General features: G+C 43.6%; 1 protein-coding gene across 8 annotated transcripts in view; it reads right to left on the bottom strand.

The window, feature by feature from the left end:
- Positions 1-22,687, bottom strand: part of LOC120019549 (bromodomain-containing protein 3-like) — a 45,947-nt gene extending 23,260 nt beyond the window's left edge. For 4 of the 8 annotated variants that reach the window (XM_038962853.1, XM_038962885.1, XM_038962877.1 and 1 more), the window contains exons 1-9: positions 22,606-22,671; positions 18,005-18,159; positions 7,002-7,249; positions 4,465-4,557; positions 4,032-4,169; positions 3,672-3,804; positions 2,173-2,510; positions 1,620-1,865; positions 771-929 (exon numbers count right to left, since the gene is read on the bottom strand). In XM_038962853.1, the coding sequence (XP_038818781.1) occupies positions 771-929; positions 1,620-1,865; positions 2,173-2,510; positions 3,672-3,804; positions 4,032-4,169; positions 4,465-4,557; positions 7,002-7,124 (1,230 nt within the window). In that variant the 5' untranslated portion in view covers positions 7,125-7,249; positions 18,005-18,159; positions 22,606-22,671. Of the gene's footprint in view, positions 1-770; positions 930-1,619; positions 1,866-2,172; positions 2,511-3,671; positions 3,805-4,031; positions 4,170-4,464; positions 4,558-7,001; positions 7,348-18,004; positions 18,160-22,605 lie in introns of those variants that run through there. The other 4 variants (XM_038962862.1, XM_038962869.1, XM_038962892.1 and 1 more) reach the window with 4 other exon arrangements.
- Between the last annotated feature and the right edge of the window lie 148 nt (positions 22,688-22,835).

The raw sequence follows: 22,835 nt of genomic DNA, 5'->3' as shown, positions 1-22,835 counted from the left end.
CACAGTGAGGGGACAGAGACACAGTGAGGGGACAGAGACACAGTGAGGGGACAGAGACATGGTTACCCATTAACACAACCAGGATGTGAAACCCAGGGTTTCAGTTAGGAAAATGTGGTGCCGTACATTTGACCGGCAGCATTTTAATGTACCGGATCCATATGCATTGGGTACATAACCCATTAGGGCGCCCACCCAAGGTGCTCAGAATGACACAAATCACATTCAGAGCATTCAACTAGAGGATGCAACAGTGTGTCCTTCTTACCGAATTCCGATGCGCCTGGTGAAAACATAAACACCCAATAACCCCCTGGTGCTACACCTTCAATGTATTACCCAGAACGCCTTGGTGCTACACCTTCAATGTATTACCCAGAACCCCCTGATGCTAGACCTTCAATGTATTACACAGAACCCCCTGGTGCTACACCTTCAATGTATTACCCAGAACCCCCTGGTGCTATACCTTCAATGCATTACCCAATAACCCCCTGATGCTACACCTTCAATGTATTACCCAATAACCCCCTGGTGCTACACCTTCAATGTATTACCCAGAACCCCCTGGTGCTACACCTTCAATGTATTACCCAGAACCCCCTGGTGCTACACCTTCAATGTATTCAGATCTATAGGAGGAGCAGATAGATGTTCCTCTATGGTCTGTCTGGACTTCCTCTCAGACAGCTGGGAGGTCCACTGCTGATGACATCATCACTCATCTAATGAACAATGAGTGAGTGAGGGTCCACTTTTGATGAGCTCACCTTGACGGTTCCGAGGTCCATAGGGTGTTTGATGATGTGGTGGTAGTCGTGGAGGCCGAGGGCGTGCGCGTCGACAGGCTTGTAGAAGGGCCACGCGTACGCAATGTGTTTCTTAGACATCATGTCTCTGATAAGACCGCCACAGAACAGCAGCTGCTCCTAGAAGAGGAGGAGAGGGGAAGAGAGGGGAAGAGAGGAGGAGAGGGGAAGAGGGTAGGAGAGGAGGAGAGGGGAAGAGGGTATGAGAGGAGGAGAGGGGAAGAGGGTAGGGGAGGAGGAGAGGGGAAGAGGGGAAGAGGGGAGGAGAGGGGAAGAGAGGGAGAGAGGAAGAGAGGAAGAGAGGAAGAGGGGGAGAGGGGAAGAGGGGAAGAGGGGAAGAGGGGAAGAGGGGAAGAGAGGAAGAGAGGAAGAGAGGAAGAGAGGAAGAGAGGAAGAGAGGAAGAGGGGAAGAGGGGAAGAGGGGAAGAGGGGAAGAGAGGAGGAGAGGGGAGGAGAGGAAGAGAGGAGGAGAGGAGGAGAGAGGAAGAGGGGAGGAGAGGGGAGGAGAGGGAGACGGAGGAGAGGAAAAAGGAAGGAAAAGGAAGACAGAAGAAAGAAGACTTTATTAATCCATATGAGAAATGTGTCGTCAGCTGTACAGACAGACAACCCTAACCCTGTACAGACAGACACATACAACCCTGTACAGACAGACACATACAACCCTAACCCTGTACAGACAGACAGATACAACCCTGTACAGACATCAGGTGTTAATATACATCAGTGATTTGAACCTTCTGGTTGGCCAGCTTCTCTACTGCCGCCCCCCACTGTTTTAACCTTTTTATTTTATTAGGAGAATAATACCTGGCGCTTGGGGCTCCCGCCGTGACTCGTTAACGCTCCGTCCCCAGGGACCCCCTGGGAGTCGGGCTGGGCGGGGTCTCGTTTGGGCTGCTTCAGCGGGCGGCTGCTGCTCTCACGGCGGGGGCGGGGGGGCTCTGTCGCCACGGGAGACGACTCGCTGAGCTGGTCGTTGGCGGTGGGTGTGGTGGTGTCAGCCTTCCTCTTCTGGCTCTTCCTCTGCTGCAGGGGGGGGTTAAAGGTCAGGGGCTAGAGGTCAAGACAAGACCACACATTCCCCTAAGCATGATGAGTTGATAAGTCGCTGTGCTAAAAGTACAAAAGTAAACATGGTCCCAGCTGGGTCCCCGGGGCCAGGAATGAAGAGACATTCAACTACCAGTAAGATAATGACGGTACATGGGAACATCTCAGAGCATGACTGGAGGAAAGAGAGAGACTTCCCATATCAAACAGACGTCAATTAATATACGTTTGACTCCTCGTTCAGCTCGACCACACACTTTCAGATTCCCGTAACCCCCACCCCTTCTTTCCTCCCTTCTGGTCTCCTCACCTTAGCTGGCGGTGCGATGCTCTGAAGAATGGGTGGGGCAGCAGGGTGAAGGCCTGGGAGGGCTGGGGGGTGGTGGGGTACGGAGGTGAGGCCCTGGGCCAGGACATCCAGAGAGCTGACGAGGAAGGGGGGTCCCAGCTGGGGGGCGTGGGAGGGAGGGGTGGGGGGAACGCGAGGGGGCTGGGACTGAGGGGGGAGGGCAAGGGGGAGGGTGGGGGGCCCCTGGGATACGGGGAGACCCCGAGTCTGAGGGCCAGGCGACGGGGAGGAGAAACCTCGGGTGTGGGGGGTGGAGGAGGGAGATGAATCCTGGCCGGAGTCAGACTTAGACAGGAGACCTGGAGAGGAGGAGAGAGGGGGGGTAGAGAGAAACAGACAGGGAGGGGATGGAGAGAGAGAGAGAGAGAGAGAGAGAGGGGGGATGGAGAGAGAGAGAGAGAGAGAGGGGGGGTAGAGAGAAACAGACAGGGAGGGGATGGAGAGAGAGAGGGGGGGGTGGAGAGAAACAGACAGGGAGGGGATGGAGAGAGAGAGGGGGGGTAGAGAGAAACAGACAGGGAGGGGATGGAGAGAGAGAGAGAGAGAGAGGGGGGATGGAAGTCCACCCAGAGTAAAATATAAGAGAGAATAAGAAACAGAGAGAGGAAGACAAGAAAGGAACAGAAGAGAAGGAGAGAAAGCACTCCATCAGTAATGACAACAGTGATCTGAATCCCTCCATCAGTAGTGACAACAGTGATCTGAATCCCTCCATCAGTAGTGACAACAGTGATCTGAATCCCTCCATCAGTAGTGACAACAGTGATCTGAATCCCTCCATCAGTAGTGACAACAGTGATCTGAATCCCTCCATCAGTAATGACAACAGTGATCTGAATCCCTCCATCAGTAATGACAACAGTGATCTGAATCGCCCCCATCAGTAATGACAACAGTGATCTGAATCCCTCCATCAGTAATGACAACAGTGATCTGAATCCCTCCATCAGTAGTGACAACAGTGATCTGAATCCCTCCATCAGTAGTGACAACAGTGATCTGAATCCCTCCATCAGTAATGACAACAGTGATCTGAATCCCTCCATCAGTAGTGACAACAGTGATCTGAATCCCTCCATCAGTAGTGACAACAGTGATCTGAATCCCTCCATCAGTAGTGACAACAGTGATCTGAATCCCTCCATCAGTAGTGACAACAGTGATCTGAATCCCTCCATCAGTAGTGACAACAGTGATCTGAATCCCTCCATCAGTAATGACAACAGTGATCTGAATCCCTCCATCAGTAATGACAACAGTGATCTGAATCCCTCCATCAGTAGTGACAACAGTGATCTGAATCGCTCCATCAGTAGTGACAACAGTGATCTGAAACCCTCCATCAGTAGTGACAACAGTGGTCTGAATCCCTCCATCAGTAATGACAACAGTGGTCTGAATGTTCCCATCAGAACAAAATCAGACCGTTGGAACTAAAAGCCACTCTCCCTACACCGTACCTGCTTCTCTCTGCCCCGCCCTCCGCCCCTTGGTAACCATGGGGATCTCAGTCTCCTCCTGGGGCATCTCAGAGATCTTCTGAAGAAACATCTTCTCTAGAGCCTCTGCCATCAACACTATGTCATCACCAGGCTGCACACACACACACACACACACACACACACACACACACACACACACACACACACACACACACACACACACACACACACACACACACACACACACACACACACACACACACACACACACACACACACACACACACACACACAACACACACGTCAGTTAGCCCTAGCCCTACTATCAGATTTGTGTCTGTGTGTGTGTGTGTGTGTGTGTGTGTGTGTTCACTGTACCTTGTTGTAGATGTAACAGTTGGTGAACATGGTGTTGAAGTCTTGTATACATTCCTGGGCGTTCCAATAGTAGCTGTTCTCCAGTCTCTTCTTGATGGTCCCCATATCCATAGGAACCTTGATGATCTGATAGTAATCCTGGAGAGGGGAGGAGGAGGGAGAGAGAGAGGGAGGACAGAGGAAGTGGGGAAGAGGGAAAGAGGGGGAGAGAGGGGGTGGGGAGAGAGAGGAGGGTTAGAGGGAGGGAGGAGAGAGGCATGGAGGAGAGAGGGATGGAGAGAGAGAGATAGAAAGGGAAAGAAAGTCTCTCTCCCTCAACTCTCTCTCCCCCATGTCTCCCTTTCACCTCCATCTCTATCCCACTCTACCGTAGCCTGGAGGAGCGATAAGAAGTGATTGTTCCCCTCCACACACACACACACACACTACTTACAGGCAGGCCGAGTTTGATGGCATCTACGGGAGCCTGGAAGGGCCATGAGAAGTTATGTTTCCACAGCGTCTTCAACAGCACCTTCAACAGGTACTGCAACACAATAAACCTATTACCAACCCACCACTCAATCAATCAACCCACCACTGAACCAACCCACCACTGAACCAACCAACCCATCAATCAACCAACTAGGGCCCTATAAATCTGCAATGGGGAGAACACAGACAGAATCATGGAATCCAGATATTCAAACAGAATTCAACAATATAAAAAAAAATTATTGAAGAACTCAGTAGGAAATCAACTAAATGTATTGAACTTCAAAATGCATCAGTGATTTCTCCCTCCCTCCCTCCCTCTCCCTCCCCCCTCTCTCTCTCCTTCTCTCTCTCCCGAAGAGGCAACAGCACAGGAATTCCCGTCTGTGTGCTTTTGGTCTACCAATTTGTGTAGCCGTTAGCGATGATGTTAATGATAACCTTCTGGTAGATGAACAGGCTTTCCCAGAAACCTTATCTATTAAATGTTAACTACAAAGTAGCGTATGTCTACCTGGCAGAATGATGTCATGATTATTTACATCAATCCAGTGGCCATTTTGTTTAGCCAACTCTGCAGTCACGAGTGCTACAGAAACATCGCTAACCAATCAACGGTCTCAGGCTGGTGCACAGTTGAATTACATTTTTCCCAGACCTCAAAAGTGGTGTCATGATTAGAGGTCGACCGATTAAATCGGAATGGCCGATTAATTAGGGCCGATTTCAAGTTTTCATAACAATCGGTAAATCGGCATTTTCGGACAACGATTATGGCCGGTTACATTGCACTCCACGAGGAGACTGAGTGGCAGGCTGACTACCTGTTACGCCGATTATGGCCGGTTACATTGCACTCCACGAGGAGACTGAGTGGCAGGCTGACTACCTGTTACACCGATTATGGCCGGTTACATTGCACTCCACGAGGAGACTGAGTGGCAGGCTGACTACCTGTTACGCCGATTATGGCCGGTTACATTGCACTCCACGAGGAGACTGAGTGGCAGGCTGACTACCTGTTACGCGAGTGAGGCACGGAGCCAAGCCTGCGTTGCATATAATCAATGTGGTGCCTGTTAATTTATCATCGAATCACAGCCTACTTCGCCAAACAGGTGATGATTTAACAAACGCATTCGCAAAAAAAAGCACTGTCGTTACACCAATGTACCTAACCATAAACATCAATGCCTTTCTTAAAATCAATACACAAGTATACATTTTTAAAAACCTGCATATTTAGGTAATATTGCCTGCTAACATGAATTTCTTTTAACTAGGGAAATTGTGTCACTTCTCTTGCGTTCTGTGCAAGCAGAGTCAGGGTATATGCAGCAGTTTGGGCCGCCTGGCTCGTTGTGAACTGTGTGAAGACCATTTCTTCCTAACAAAGACAGTAATTAATTTTCCAGAATTGTACATAATTATGACATAACATTGAAGGTTGTGCAATGTAACAGCAATATTTAGACTTATGGATGCCACCCGTTAGATAAAATACGGAACGGTTCCGTATTTCACTGAAAGAATAAACTGTCTTGTTTTCGAAATGATCGTTTCTGGATTTGACCATATTGATGACCTAAGGCTCGTATTTCTGTGTGTTATTATATTATAATTAAGTCTATGATTTGATATTTGATAGAGCAGTCTGACTGCGCGGTGGTAGGCAGCAGCAGGCTCGTAAACATTCATTCAAACAGCACATTCCTGTGTTTACCAGCAGCTCTTTGCTCTGCTTCAAGCATTGCGCTGTTTATGACTTCAAGCCTATCAACTCCCGAAATTAGGCTGGCAATACTATAGTGTCTACAAGAACATCCAATATTCAACGTTATTTGAAATACAAATGGTATAGAGAGAAGTAGTCTATAATAACAACAACCTAAAACTTCTTACCTGGGAATATTGAAGACTCATGTTAAAAGGAACCACCAGCTTTCATATGTTCTCATGTTCTGCGCAAGGAACTTAGCTTTTTTACATGGCACATATTGCACTTTTACTTTCTTCTCCAACACTGTGTTTTTGCATTATTTAAACCAAATTGAACATGTTTCATTATTTATTTGAGGCTAAATAGATTTTATTGATGTATTATATTAAGTTAAAATAAAAGTGTTCATTCAGTATTGTTGTAATTGTCAGTATTACAAATATATAAATTTAAAAAAATTAAATCGGCCGATTAATCGGTATCGGCTTTGTTGGTCCTCCAATAATCGGTATCGGCGTTGAAAAATCATATTCGGTCGACCTCTAGTGATGATGTGGTTTAAGCATTGATGTGGACTGAATATCAAATTTTGTTCTATTAAAAAAAGTGTGAGTTTGAGAGCGAAAACTGAGAAAAACGGAACCCTGAAAAAACTCCACGGAATAAGGCTAAAATATATAAAATATTTTATATGGCCCCGACCGTCCAACCAATCCATCAAACAGTACAGTATCAGTATTCAAAGTCTTCGAGAAAGACACACACACACACACTACCTGTAGCTGGTTGGTCTGTCGTTTAGGCCTCGAGGGGTTCCATGTCTCAGGGGGCGGGGGGTCACAGGAGAGGGTGCGGGGGGCGGGGTCTAAGCTGCTGCCCGCCTCCAGGCCGTCTCCCATGGCGACGGAGGCAGGGCGTAGCAGGCGGGGAGGGGGGGAGTCCCAGTCAGACAGTTTGGACCCGGGAGAGGAGGCAGGCTAGACTGGGAAGCCCTCTCAGGCCATCACACAAAACGCTGGACTCTCTGGAGGGAGGAGGAAGAGTAACGTCATCATCGTCATCATCACAGCCCACTGGATTCTCTAGGAAGAGTAACGTCATCATCACAGCCCACTGGATTCTCTAGGAGGGGAGGAAGAGTAACGTCATCATCGTCATCATCATCACAGCCCACTGGATTCTCTAGGAGGGGAGGAAGAGTAACTTCATCATCACAGACCACTGGATTCTCTAGGAGGGGAGGAAGAGTAACGTCATCATCGTCATCATCATCACAGCCCACTGGATTCTCTAGGAGGGGAGGAAGAGTAACTTCATCATCACAGACCACTGGATTCTCTAGGAGGGGAGGAAGAGTAACGTCATCATCGTCATCATCACAGCACACTGAATTCTCTAGGAGGGGGGAGGAAGAGTAACGTCATCATCACAGCCCACTGAATTCTCTAGGAGGGGAGGAAGAGTAACGTCATCATCACAGCCCACTGGATTCTCTAGGAGGGGAGGAAGAGTAACGTCATCATCGTCATCATCACAGCCCACTGGATTCTCTAGGAGGGGGAGGAAGAGTAACGTCATCATCACAGCACACTGGATTCTCTAGGAGGGGAGGAAGAGTAACGTCATCATCACAGCACACTGGATTCTTTAGGAGGGGGAGGAAGAGTAACGTCATCATCACAGCTCACGTACATACAGCTACATAAACACACAGTCCTATACACCGACCCCACTACGTACATACAGCTGCATAAACACACAGTCCTATACACCGACCCCACTACGTACATACAGCTACATAAACACAGTCCTATACACTGACCCCACTACATACATACATACAGCTACATAAACACACCGACCCCACTACGTACATACAGCTACATGAACACACCGACCCCACTACGTACATACAGCTGCATAAACACACCGACCCCACTACGTACATACAGCTACATGAACACACCGACCCCACTACGTACATACAGCTACATAAACACACCGACCCCACTACGTACATACAGCTACATAAACACACCGACCCCACTACGTACATACAGCTACATAAACACACAGAGCTATACACCGACCCCACTACGTACATACAGCTACATAAACACAGTCCTATACACTGACCCCTGCACACATAGGCATATCAGCCTACCGTCTCACTGACTAATCAACAGAACTGGACTTTCCAACATACACACACACACACACACTACCCTAACTCACACAGATCTATATACCGACCCCTGCACACACTGGCTGCCCAGATTAACCACCAAACTGGACTTCCCCAAACAACACACACACTGCCCTAACACACACACACACTGCGCTAACACACACACACACACACACTGCGCTAACACACACACACACTGCGCTAACACACACACACACAGACACACACACACACACACACACACACACACACTTCGCTAACACACACACACACAGTAAAAACAGACATAGTCTAACAGATAAAAAGTTAAAGGTCCTCTAACATGGTTTGATTTAACGAGGCAAGTCAATTAAGAACCACTTCTTATTCACAAAGACGGCCTACCAAGAGGCATAAGGCCCCCTGCCGGGCCGGGAGCTGGGATTCAAAATAAACATTTGGACAAAACACGACGAGAGACACCAACCACAACACTACATAAAGAGAGACCTAAGACAACAACACAGCACGGCGGCAACACAACAACACATCACTGTAGCAACACAACAACAACACGGTTGATAAGGGGGAGTGAGGCCTAAGAAGATTTTATAAATAAGCATGAACCAGTGGATCTTGCGTCACGTATACAGCGATGGACAGTTTACAGAGGAGTATAGAGTACATCACCAGAACACTGACAGAGAAAGAGTTACACCAACCCCACTACGTACATACAGCTGCATAAACACACAGAGCTATACACCGACCCCACTACGTACATACAGCTACATAAACACAGTCCTATACACCGACCCCACTACGTACATACAGCTACATAAACACAGTCCTATACACCGACCCCACTACGTACATACAGCTACATAAACACACCGACCCCACTACGTACATACAGCTACATAAACACAGTCCTATACACCGACCCCACTACGTACATACAGCTGCATAAACACACAGAGCTATAAACCGACCCCACTACGTACATACAGCTACATAATAGAACACTGACAGGGAAAGAGTTAAGCCACCCTCTGACATCACCAGAACACTGACAGAGAAAGAGTTAAGCCACCCTCTGACATCACCAGAACACTGACAGGGAAAGAGTTAAGCCACCCTCTGACATCACCAGAACACTGACAGGGAAAGAGTTAAGCCACCCTCTGACATCACCAACACTGACCTAATACCTCATGCTAGTACAAGAGTTTACAAGCACATGGAAACCAAGATAACTCACAGGTGGAAACCGGGAAGAGACTACAGAAAAGGACAGACAACCAGTCAAGGACAACCACGTGAGTTAGGGTGTGTGTGTGAGAGTTACCTCCTCACAGTAACACAGTAGTATGCTATCTTCTCCAGTAAGAGATACCGTGTCTGGAAGTCCAGCAGACTGTTAGATCTAGACTGCATCTTAAAATCCATAGAAAAAGTCTTAAACACACCTCGGAACAATCCCAACACACACACAAACACACACAGTCAGGAGAGAGTCAGAAGTAATTCAGACTAACGGGAATTCACTAATCTAACAGGAATTCTAACGGGAATTAGAATTCGGGAATTCACTAATCATTAGAGTTCTGGAAGAGCAGGGAAAAGGATTCCTCGTGTTCTTTAGGAACAGAGGAGTCTGAAGACGAGCTGATTCCAGTTCCAACAGTGAGATAGAAAGAGAAAGACCACATCTCTCCTTCTATTCCTCCTGCCCTCCCTCTCTCCATGACCCCAGAGCACAGAAAGAGAGGGATGGAAGGGGGGAAAGAAAGAGAGAAAAGGAGGGGATGGCATAACGAGAGAAGAATCTCATTCTAGATCTTTATTTTATTTCCCCCTCCCTCTGTCTCTTTCTGGTTGATCATACTTTAAAGCGCCACTCCCCCTTCCACCCATCCCTCCGTTTTCTCGCCCACTCACTCCGCCCCCCCCCCCCCTTTTCCCAGCACTAGCCTGAGGCAGCTTGCTCAAACACAGATGCCGACACACACACACCCAACATGCACAAGTACACACACTCAGGCATGCACACACACCATGTAGAGGAAGCAAAACGATGATGGACTTTTCCATTCAATAGACAACAAAAAATTGGGGCGGCAGTTAGCCTAGTGGTTAGAGTGTTGGGGCAGTAACCAAAAGGTTGCTGGATCGAATCCCCGAGTTGACAAGGTAAAAATCTGTCGTTCTGCCCCTGAACAAGGCAGTTAACCCACCGTTCCTCGGTAGGCCGTCATTGTAAATAAGCATTTGTTCTTAACTGGCTTGCCTAGTTAAATGAAGACTAAAAATAGAACCAAAACCCCAACATAACACAATACATCCTCATTTCATCAGGGAAGTCCTTTGAGGTAGATATCTAGTTAACTAACACACCGGCCAACCAATAAGACTATCTAATGATGATGTGTACTAACACGCCGGCCAACCAATAAGACTATCTAATGATGATGTGTATTAACACGCCAACCAATAAGACTATCTAATGATGATGTGTACTAACACGCCAACCAATAAGACTATCTAATGATGATGTGTATTAACACGCCAACCAATAAGACTATCTAATGATGATGTGTATTAACACGCCGGCCAACCAATAAGACTATCTAATGATGATGTGTATTAACACGCCAACCAATAAGACTATCTAATGATGATGTGTATTAACACGCCGGCCAACCAATAAGACTATCTAATGATGATGTGTATTAACACGCCAACCAATAAGACTATCTAATGATGATGTGTATTAACACGCCAACCAATAAGACTATCTAATGATGATGTGTATTAACACGCCGGCCAACCAATAAGACTATCTAATGATGATGTGTATTAACACGCCGGCCAACCAATAAGACTATCTAATGATGATGTGTATTAACACGCCAACCAATAAGACTATCTAATGATGATGTGTATTAACACGCCAACCAATAAGACTATCTAATGATGATGTGTATTAACACGCCAACCAATAAGACTATCTAATGATGATGTGTATTAACACGCCAACCAATAAGACTATCTAATGATGATGTGTATTAACACGCCAACCAATAAGACTATCTAATGATGATGTGTATTAACACGCCAACCAATAAGACTATCTAATGATGATGTGTATTAACACGCCAACCAATAAGACTATCTAATGATGATGTGTATTAACACGCCAACCAATAAGACTATCTAATGATGATGTGTATTAACACGCCAACCAATAAGACTATCTAATGATGATGTGTATTAACACGCCAACCAATAAGACTATCTAATGATGATGTGTATTAACACGCCAACCAATAAGACTATCTAATGATGATGTGTATTAACACGCCAACCAATAAGACTATCTAATGATGATGTGTATTAACACGCCAACCAATAAGACTATCTAATGATGATGTGTATTAACACGCCGGCCAACCAATAAGACTATCTAATGATGATGTGTATTAACACGCCAACCAATAAGACTATCTAATGATGATGTGTATTAACACGCCAACCAATAAGACTATCTAATGATGATGTGTATTAACACGCCAACCAATAAGACTATCTAATGATGATGTGTATTAACACGCCGGCCAACCAATAAGACTATCTAATGATGATGTGTATTAACACGCCAACCAATAAGACTATCTAATGATGATGTGTATTAACACGCCAACCAATAAGACTATCTAATGATGATGTGTATTAACACGCCGGCCAACCAATAAGACTATCTAATGATGATGTGTATTAACACGCCAACCAATAAGACTATCTAATGATGATGTGTATTAACACGCCAACCAATAAGACTATCTAATGATGATGTGTATTAACACGCCGGCCAACCAATAAGACTATCTAATGATGATGTGTATTAACACGCCGGCCAACCAATAAGACTATCTAATGATGATGTGTACTAACACGCCAACCAATAAGACTATCTAATGATGATGTGTATTAACACGCCGGCCAACCAATAAGACTATCTAATGATGATGTGTATTAACACGCCAACCAATAAGACTATCTAATGATGATGTGTATTAACACGCCGGCCAATAAGACTATCTAATGATGATGTGTATTAACACGCCGGCCAATAAGACTATCTAATGATGATGTGTATTAACACGCCAACCAATAAGACTATCTAATGATGATGTGTATTAACACGCCAACCAATAAGACTATCTAATGATGATGTGTATTAACACGCCAACCAATAAGACTATCTAATGATGATGTGTATTAACACGCCAACCAATAAGACTATCTAATGATGATGTGTACTAACACGCCAACCAATAAGACTATCTAATGATGATGTGTATTAACACGCCGGCCAATAAGACTATCTAATGATGATGTGTATTAACACGCCAACCAATAAGACTATCTAATGATGATGTGTATTAACACGCCAACCAATAAGACTATCTAATGATGATGTGTATTAACACGCCAACCAATAAGACTATCTAATGATGATGTGTATTAACACGCCAACCAATAAGACTATCTAATGATGATGTGTACTAACACGCCAACCAATAAGACTATCTAATGATGATGTGTATTAACACGCCGGCCAACCAATAAGACTATCTAATGATGATGTGTATTAACACACCGGCCAACCAATAAGACTATCTAATGATGATGTGTACTAACACGCCAACCAATAAGACTATCTAATGATGATGTGTACTAACACGCCAACCAATAAGACTATCTAATGATGATGTGTATTAACACGCCGGCCAACCAATAAGACTATCTAATGATGATGTGTATTAACACACCGGCCAACCAATAAGACTATCTAATGATGATGTGTACTAACACGCAGGCCAACCAATAAGACTATCTAATGATGATGTGTACTAACACGCCGGCCAACCAATAAGACTATCTAATGATGATGTGTACTAACACGCCGGCCAACCAATAAGACTATCTAATGATGATGTGTACTAACACGCCAACCAATAAGACTATCTAATGATGATGTGTACTAACACGCCGGCCAACCAATAAGACTATCTAATGATGATGTGTACTAACACGCCAACCAATAAGACTATCTAATGATGATGTGTATTAACACGCCAACCAATAAGACTATCTAATGATGATGTGTATTAACACGCCGGCCAACCAATAAGACTATCTAATGATGATGTGTACTAACACGCCGGCCAACCAATAAGACTATCTAATGATGATGTGTACTAACACGCCAACCAATAAGACTATCTAATGATGATGTGTATTAACACGCCAACCAATAAGACTATCTAATGATGATGTGTATTAACACGCCGGCCAACCAATAAGACTATCTAATGATGATGTGTATTAACACGCCGGCCAACCAATAAGACTATCTAATGATGATGTGTATTAACACGCCGGCCAACCAATAAGACTATCTAATGATGATGTGTATTAACACGCCAACCAATAAGACTATCTAATGATGATGTGTATTAACACGCCAACCAATAAGACTATCTAATGATGATGTGTATTAACACGCCAACCAATAAGACTATCTAATGATGATGTGTATTAACACGCCGGCCAACCAATAAGACTATCTAATGATGATGTGTATTAACACGCCAACCAATAAGACTATCTAATGATGATGTGTATTAACACGCCAACCAATAAGACTATCTAATGATGATGTGTATTAACACGCCAACCAATAAGACTACCTAATGATGATGTGTACTAACACGCCAACCAATAAGACTATCTAATGATGATGTGTACTAACACGCCGGCCAACCAATAAGACTATCTAATGATGATGTGTACTAACACGCCAACCAATAAGACTATCTAATGATGATGTGTATTAACACGCCAACCAATAAGACTATCTAATGATGATGTGTATTAACACGCCGGCCAACCAATAAGACTATCTAATGATGATGTGTACTAACACGCCGGCCAACCAATAAGACTATCTAATGATGATGTGTACTAACACGCCAACCAATAAGACTATCTAATGATGATGTGTATTAACACGCCAACCAATAAGACTATCTAATGATGATGTGTATTAACACGCCGGCCAACCAATAAGACTATCTAATGATGATGTGTATTAACACGCCGGCCAACCAATAAGACTATCTAATGATGATGTGTATTAACACGCCGGCCAACCAATAAGACTATCTAATGATGATGTGTATTAACACGCCAACCAATAAGACTATCTAATGATGATGTGTATTAACACGCCAACCAATAAGACTATCTAATGATGATGTGTATTAACACGCCAACCAATAAGACTATCTAATGATGATGTGTATTAACACGCCGGCCAACCAATAAGACTATCTAATGATGATGTGTATTAACACGCCAACCAATAAGACTATCTAATGATGATGTGTATTAACACGCCAACCAATAAGACTATCTAATGATGATGTGTATTAACACGCCAACCAATAAGACTACCTAATGATGATGTGTACTAACACGCCAACCAATAAGACTATCTAATGATGATGTGTACTAACACGCCAACCAATAAGACTATCTAATGATGATGTGTATTAACACGCCAACCAACCAATAAGACTATCTAATAATGATGTGTATTAACACGCCAACCAACCAATAAGACTATCTAATGATGATGTGTACTAACACGCCGGCCAACCAATAAGACTATCTAATGATGATGTGTACTAACACGCCAACCAATAAGACTATCTAATGATGATGTGTACTAACACGCCAACCAATAAGACTATCTAATGATGATGTGTACTAACACGCCAACCAATAAGACTATCTAATGATGATGTGTACTAACACGCCAACCAATAAGACTATCTAATGATGATGTGTATTAACACGCCAACCAATAAGACTATCTAATGATGATGTGTATTAACACGCCGGCCAACCAATAACACTATCTAATGATGATGTGTACTAACACGCCAACCAATAAGACTATCTAATGATGATGTGTACTAACACGCCAACCAATAAGACTATCTAATGATGATGTGTATTAACACGCCAACCAATAAGACTATCTAATGATGATGTGTATTAACACGCCAACCAATAAGACTATCTAATGATGATGTGTACTAACACGCCAACCAATAAGACTATCTAATGATGATGTGTACTAACACGCCAACCAATAAGACTATCTAATGATGATGTGTATTAACACGCCAACCAATAAGACTATCTAATGATGATGTGTACTAACACGCCAACCAATAAGACTATCTAATGATGATGTGTATTAACACGCCAACCAATAAGACTATCTAATGATGATGTGTATTAACACGCCGGCCAACCAATAAGACTATCTAATGATGATGTGTACTAACACGCCAACCAATAAGACTATCTAATGATGATGTGTACTAACACGCCAACCAATAAGACTATCTAATGATGATGTGTATTAACACGCCAACCAATAAGACTATCTAATGATGATGTGTAATAACACGCCGGCCAACCAATAAGACTATCTAATGATGATGTGTATTAACACGCCAACCAATAAGACTATCTAATGATGATGTGTAATAACACGCCGGCCAACCAATAAGACTATCTAATGATGATGTGTACTAACACGCCAACCAATAAGACTATCTAATGATGATGTGTATTAACACGCCGGCCAACCAATAAGACTATCTAATGATGATGTGTATTAACACGCCAACCAATAAGACTATCTAATGATGATGTGTACTAACACGCCAACCAATAAGACTATCTAATGATGATGTGTATTAACACGCCAACCAACCAATAAGACTATCTAATGATGATGTGTATTAACACGCCAACCAACCAATAAGACTATCTAATGATGATGTGTATTAACACGCCAACCAACCAATAAGACTATCTAATGATGATGTGTACTAACACGCAGGCCAACCAATAAGACTATCTAATGATGATGTGTACTAACACGCCAACCAATAAGACTATCTAATGATGATGTGTACTAACACGCCAACCAATAAGACTACCTAATGATGATGTGTACTAACACGCCGGCCAACCAATAAGACTATCTAATGATGATGTGTACTAACACGCCGGCCAACCAATAAGACTATCTAATGATGATGTGTACTAACACGCCGGCCAACCAATAAGACTATCTAATGATGATGTGTACTAACACGCCGGCCAACCAATAAGACTATCTAATGATGATGTGTACTAACACGCCAACCAATAAGACTATCTAATGATGATGTGTATTAACACGCCAACCAATAAGACTATCTAATGATGATGTGTATTAACACGCCAACCAATAAGACTACCTAATGATGATGTGTATTAACACGCCGGCCAACCAATAAGACTATCTAATGATGATGTGTATTAACACGCCGGCCAACCAATAAGACTATCTAATGATGATGTGTATTAACACGCCAACCAATAAGACTATCTAATGATGATGTGTATTAACACGCCAACCAATAAGACTATCTAATGATGATGTGTATTAACACGCCAACCAATAAGACTATCTAATGATGATGTGTATTAACACGCCGGCCAACCAATAAGACTATCTAATGATGATGTGTATTAACACGCCAACCAATAAGACTATCTAATGATGATGTGTATTAACACGCCAACCAATAAGACTATCTAATGATGATGTGTATTAACACGCCGGCCAACCAATAAGACTATCTAATGATGATGTGTATTAACACGCAGGCCAACAGGGCTGGAAATGGCCAAGAACCTCAAGATACAATATTGTCACGACTGAGATTCTCAGGACACTCTGGATTCTATACGTATTGTGATTCTACATGTATTGTGATTCTATATGTATTGTGATTCTCAGGATTCTATATGTATTGTGATTCTCAGGATTCTATATGTATTGTGATTCTCAGGATTCTATATGTATTGTGATTCTCAGGATTCTATATGTATTGTGATTCAATACTGGGATTTTATTGCGATTCGATGTTCCAAACATATTGCTCACTATATGTCTGCTGCAGAGAGACAAGAATGAGCCATGAGAAAACAAGTGTTGATCAGTCATGGAAATAAAAGTGCTGAAAACAAATTGACTCCCCACATAAAAAGAAGATGGAGAACAAGCTATGAAGGAAAAATACTGGAGTTTTGGTGCAGACACAGCCAACTAGCGCAAAAATAATATTACGATATTGTCAAAACATTACGATACGATATATCTTTAAAAAATATGTAACTGTATCAGTTTCCCCCCCAGTAACTATCTAATGATTATATGTAGTAGTGGTTTACCCATTAGCCTGACATAAATACACCAACCTTTAAGACAGGTTTGAATCCAGAGCCCATTCGGAGGGGTTGGGTTAAATGCAGAAGACACATGTTTTTGGAATGCATTCAGTTGTGCAACTGACTAGGTTGACTCTTACCCTAATGATGATGTTTAGTCCAAGTAGGTTGTTCAATAGTCTAGAATACACACACACACACACACACACACACACACACAAGCTGCTTGCTTACAGCTGGACTTACATGTTTGTCTGTTGTGGTGCAGGCTTGGTCTAGTCCAGAGGGAGTGTCATATCTCTCAGAATGGAGGGGTGGAGTAGTGACCTGGAGGTGGGCAGGAGAGAGGGGCCAGTCTTCCTTTGGTTGGTTGGTTGGTTGACGAGGGGGTTAGAGGGGGTCTGAGAGAGAGAGAGAGAGAGAGAGAGATGTAGAAGGACAAGGAATCACAACACTGGTGGAGAAAGAGAGACAGAGACACCGACCAGTCTTCGGTTGGTTGGTTGGTTGGTGAGGGGGTCTGAGAGAGAGCTGTAGAAGGACAAGGAATCACAACACTGGTGGAGAGAGAGAGACAGAGACACCGACCAGTCTTCGGTTGGTTGGTTGGTGAGGGGGTCTGAGAGAGAGCTGTAGAAGGACAAGGAATCACAACACTGGTGGAGAGAAGAGAAGAGTTGTAGTGTGACTGCACATCAGCAGTGTGTGGTGTGTCTAGGAGTTGTGTACAGTGCATTTTGGAAAGTATTCAGACCCCTTGCCTTTTCCACATTTTGTTACGTTACAGCCTTATTCTAAAATGTATTAAATTTAAAAAAATGTCCTCTGCAATCTACACACAATACCTCATAATGACAAAGCGAACAGGTTTAGACAATTTGTATCAAAAAAAATTTAAATACAGAAATACCTTATTTACTTAAGTAGTCAAACCCTTTGCTATGAGACTCGAAATAGAGCTCAGGTTTCCATTGATTGTTCTGTGATAAATTCAATTAATTGGACATGATTGGGAAAGGCACACACCTGTCTATATAAAGGTCCCACAGTTGACAGTGCATGTCAGAGAAAAAACCAAGCCACAAGGTCGAAGGAATTGTCCATAGAACTCGGAGACGGGATTGTGTCGAGGCACAGACCTGGAGAAGGGTACCAAAACATTTCTGCAGCATTGAAGGTCCCCAAGAACACAGTGGCCTCCATCATTCTTAAATGTAAGACGTTGACCCGCCAAGACTCTTCCTAGAGCTGTCCGCCCGGCCAAACTGAGCAATCGGGGGAGAAGGGCCTTGGTCAGGGAGGTGACCAAGAACCCGATGGTCACTATGAAAGAGCTCCGGAGTTCCTCTTTGGAGATGGGAGAACCTTCTAGAAGGACAACCATCTCTGCAGCATCCTACCAGTCAGGCCTTTATGGTAGAGTGGCCAGACAGAAGCCACTCCTCAGTAAAAGGCACAACACCCCGTTTGAAGTTTGCCAAAAGGCACCTAAAAAACTCTCAGACCATGAGAAACAAGATTCTCTGGTCTGATGAAACCAAGATTGAACTCTTTGGCCTGAATGCCAAGCGTCAAGACTTGAGGAAACCTGGCACCATCCCTACGGTGAAGCATGGTAGTGGCAGCATCATGCTGTGGGGATGTTTTTCAGCGGCAGGGATTGGGAGACTAGTCAGGATCGAGGGAAAGATGAATGGCGCAAAGCACAGAGAGATCTTTGATGAAAACCTGCTCCAGAGCACTCAGGACCACAGACTGGGGTGAATGACCCTAAGCACACAGCCAAGACAACACAGGAGTGGCTTTGGGATAGGTCTCTGAATGTCTTGAGTGGCCCAGCCATAGCACAGACTTGAACCCGACGAAACATCTCTGGAGAGACCTGAAAGTAGATGTGCAGCGATGCTCCCCATCCAACCTGACAGAGCTTGAGAGGATCTGTAGAGAATGTGAGAAACTCCCCTAATACAGGTGTGCCAAGCTTGTAGCGTCATACCCAAGAAGATTCAAGGCTGTAATCACTGCCAAAGGTGCTTCAACAAAGTACTAAGTAAAGGGACTGAATACTTATGTAAATGTGATATTTCAGTTTTTTATTTTTTATAAATTTGCTAACATTTCTAAAAACCTGTTTTTGCTTTGTCATTATAGGGTATTGTGTTTAGATTGATGAGGAGAAAAAAAAATAACAATTGAATCCATTTTAGAAAAAGGCTGTAACGTAACAAAATGTGGAAAAAGTCAAGGGGTCTGAATACTTTCTGACTGCATTGTATGTTTGCAAAGACAAGAAGATGCAGAGCATCTGTCTGCTGTCATGAAACAGACAGTGAAAACAAGTAGTCATGTCTCCATGTGACTAACAATCAGTGTGAATGAGAGCCTTTGTCTAAGTCTCTACCCACCCCAGAAAGAGACAGACGGGGTAAAGCAGGGGAGTCACACTCATTCCATGGAGAGCCGAGTGTCTGCTGGGTTTTGAGTTTTTTCCTTTCAATTAAGACCAAAACAACCAGGTGAACGAGAGTTCCTTACTAATCAGTGACCTTAATTCATCGATCAAGTAGAAGGGAGGAGCAAAAACCCACAGACACTCGGCCCTCTGTGGAATGACTTTGACACCTGTGGGGTAAAGCATGACGTTTTACTGCTTATGTTATTGGAGGAAAACACAACCACGATAATTGACAACAACAAACCCGACGCTGTCAAAACATTGGACCCAATCTCAAAGCAGCAAGTGCGTCATTTTAGCTACGCACATTTCTCCAGACCATATAGGCCTCTACCCTCAAATAACCTTAACTTTATAAAACACAATCAATCTTAACATAATCACTAGTTAACTACACATGGTTGATGATATTACTAGTTTATCTAGCGTGTCCTGCGTTGCATATAATCGGTGCGTATCGTTGCTCCAATGTGTACCTAACCATAAACACCTTTCTTAAAATCAATACACAGAAGTATATATTTTTAAACCTGCATATTTAGCTAAAAGAAATCCAGGTTAGCAGGCAATATTAACCTGTTGAAATTGTGTCACTTCTCTTGCGTTCATTGCACGCAGAGTCAGTGTATATGCAACAGTTTGGGCACCCTAACTTGCCATAATTTTACGTAATTATGACATAACATTGAAGGTTGTGCAATGTAACAGGAATATTTAGACCTATGGATGCCACCCGTTAGATAAAATACGGAACGGTTCCGTATTTCACTGAAAGAATAAACGTTTTTATTTCGAAATGATAGTTTCCGGATTCGACCATATTAATGACCTAAGGCTCGTATTTCTGTGTGTTATCATGTTATAATTAAGTCTATGATTTGATAGAGCAGTCTGACTGAGCGATGGCGGGCACCAGCAGGCTCGTAAGCATTCATTCAAACAGCACTTTCGTGCGTTTGCCAGCAGCTGTTTATGAATTCAAGCCTATCAACTCCCGAGATTAGGCTGGTGTAACCGATGTGAAATGGCTAGCTAGTTAGCGGGGTGCGCGCTAATAGCGTTTCAAACGTCACTCGCTCTGAGACTTGGAGTAGTTGTTCCCCTTGCTCTGCATGGGTAAGGCTGCTTCGAGGGGGGCTGTTGTCGATGTGTTCCTGGTTCGAGCCCAGGTAGCGGCGAGGAGAGGGATGGAAGCTATACTGTTACACTGGCAATACTAAAGTGCCTATAAGAACATCCAATAGTCAAAGGTATATGAAATACAAATCGTATAGAGAGAAATAGTCCTATAATTCCTATAATAACTACAACCTAAAACTTCTTACCTGGGAATATTGAAGACTTATGTTAAAAGGAACCACCAACTTTCATATGTTCTCATGTTCTGAGCAAGGAACTTAAACGTTAGCTTTCTTACATGGCACATATTGCACTTTTACTTTCTTCTCCAACACTTTGTTTTTGCATTATTTAAACCAAATTGAACATGTTTCATTATTTATTTGAGACTAAATTGATTTTATTGAAGTATTATATTAAGTTAAAATAAGTGTTCATTAAGTATTGTTGTAATTGTCATTATTACAAATAAATAAAAATCGGCCGATTAATCGGTATCGGCTTTTTTTGGTCCTCCAATAACCGGTATCAGTATCTGCGTTGAAAAATCATAATCGGTCGACCTCTAATAGAATGCCAAGAAATGTGCTTTACAACTGCAAAATAGCCTTTGCACGCCATGACAAAATGTGTAGAATTGCAGGAAATAAGCTTAAAACCTGCAAAAGTTTGGGAACCTCTGGTCTAGAGATACAACAGCTAGTCACGATCGCTGTCAGCATTTTTCTGACAGCTCCGTACGTAAACACCCTTTCAGAATACAACTTGGACTGTGTCGTTATTCTAGAAGTAAACCTACGTCGTATTTCACGTGCTTTCAGCGCCACGGAGCGTAAACTACGCCCCAAACCAGGCGTAACTTCTGTCAAGAATACGGCCTACGGGGCTACAAACAAACAACCTAGCTAGCTACTAACGTTAGCCTGCTACCGTCCCCCAGCTACCGTGCGCAATGACAACAGGGAGTGCCCATGCCCCTGAAAAACAGCGTTAATATACCACCAAGGAGCACAGAGAACGAAAACACAAGATGTGCAATAAACTGCAAATCAGGTAACGTAAATACAGAGAATATTCATCTTCCCGTGCGCCCGCACCGGCGACAGGCCTGTGATAAGACAGCCCATGCCCCGCTAGGCACCTCGCGCACTGACACCAACCGAAATACTGCACCGAGTGTGGTTCTGAGTGTTTTATCGGACTCCTGAGATTGACTGCCTTCGTTTACCATACCGGTATCGGTAGAGAGACACCCCAAAACACGTTTATTTACCTACTTCTGTCGGTTGTCAGCGCGCGCAGATCTTCCTCACCCCTGAATCCAGAACAAACAGCCCCGTTCGACGTCAGTGACGTCAGACGCAGGGGGAACGTCAGAACGTCGTTCGAAGGAATGTCACCTCTCCACGAACGAATCCCCCTGTCCTCTCCCTACCTCTGTCTCCCGGAACATGCAATACCATGCAATAACTTCAAACACTGAAAAATATTATAGACAAATTC

This window comes from Salvelinus namaycush, chromosome 2 (genome assembly GCF_016432855.1).
Source record: "Salvelinus namaycush isolate Seneca chromosome 2, SaNama_1.0, whole genome shotgun sequence".
NCBI classification, from domain to species: domain Eukaryota; kingdom Metazoa; phylum Chordata; class Actinopteri; order Salmoniformes; family Salmonidae; genus Salvelinus; species Salvelinus namaycush.
The sequence above is the reverse complement of the archived record's forward strand: the minus strand, read 5'-3'. Positions and strand labels throughout refer to the sequence as shown.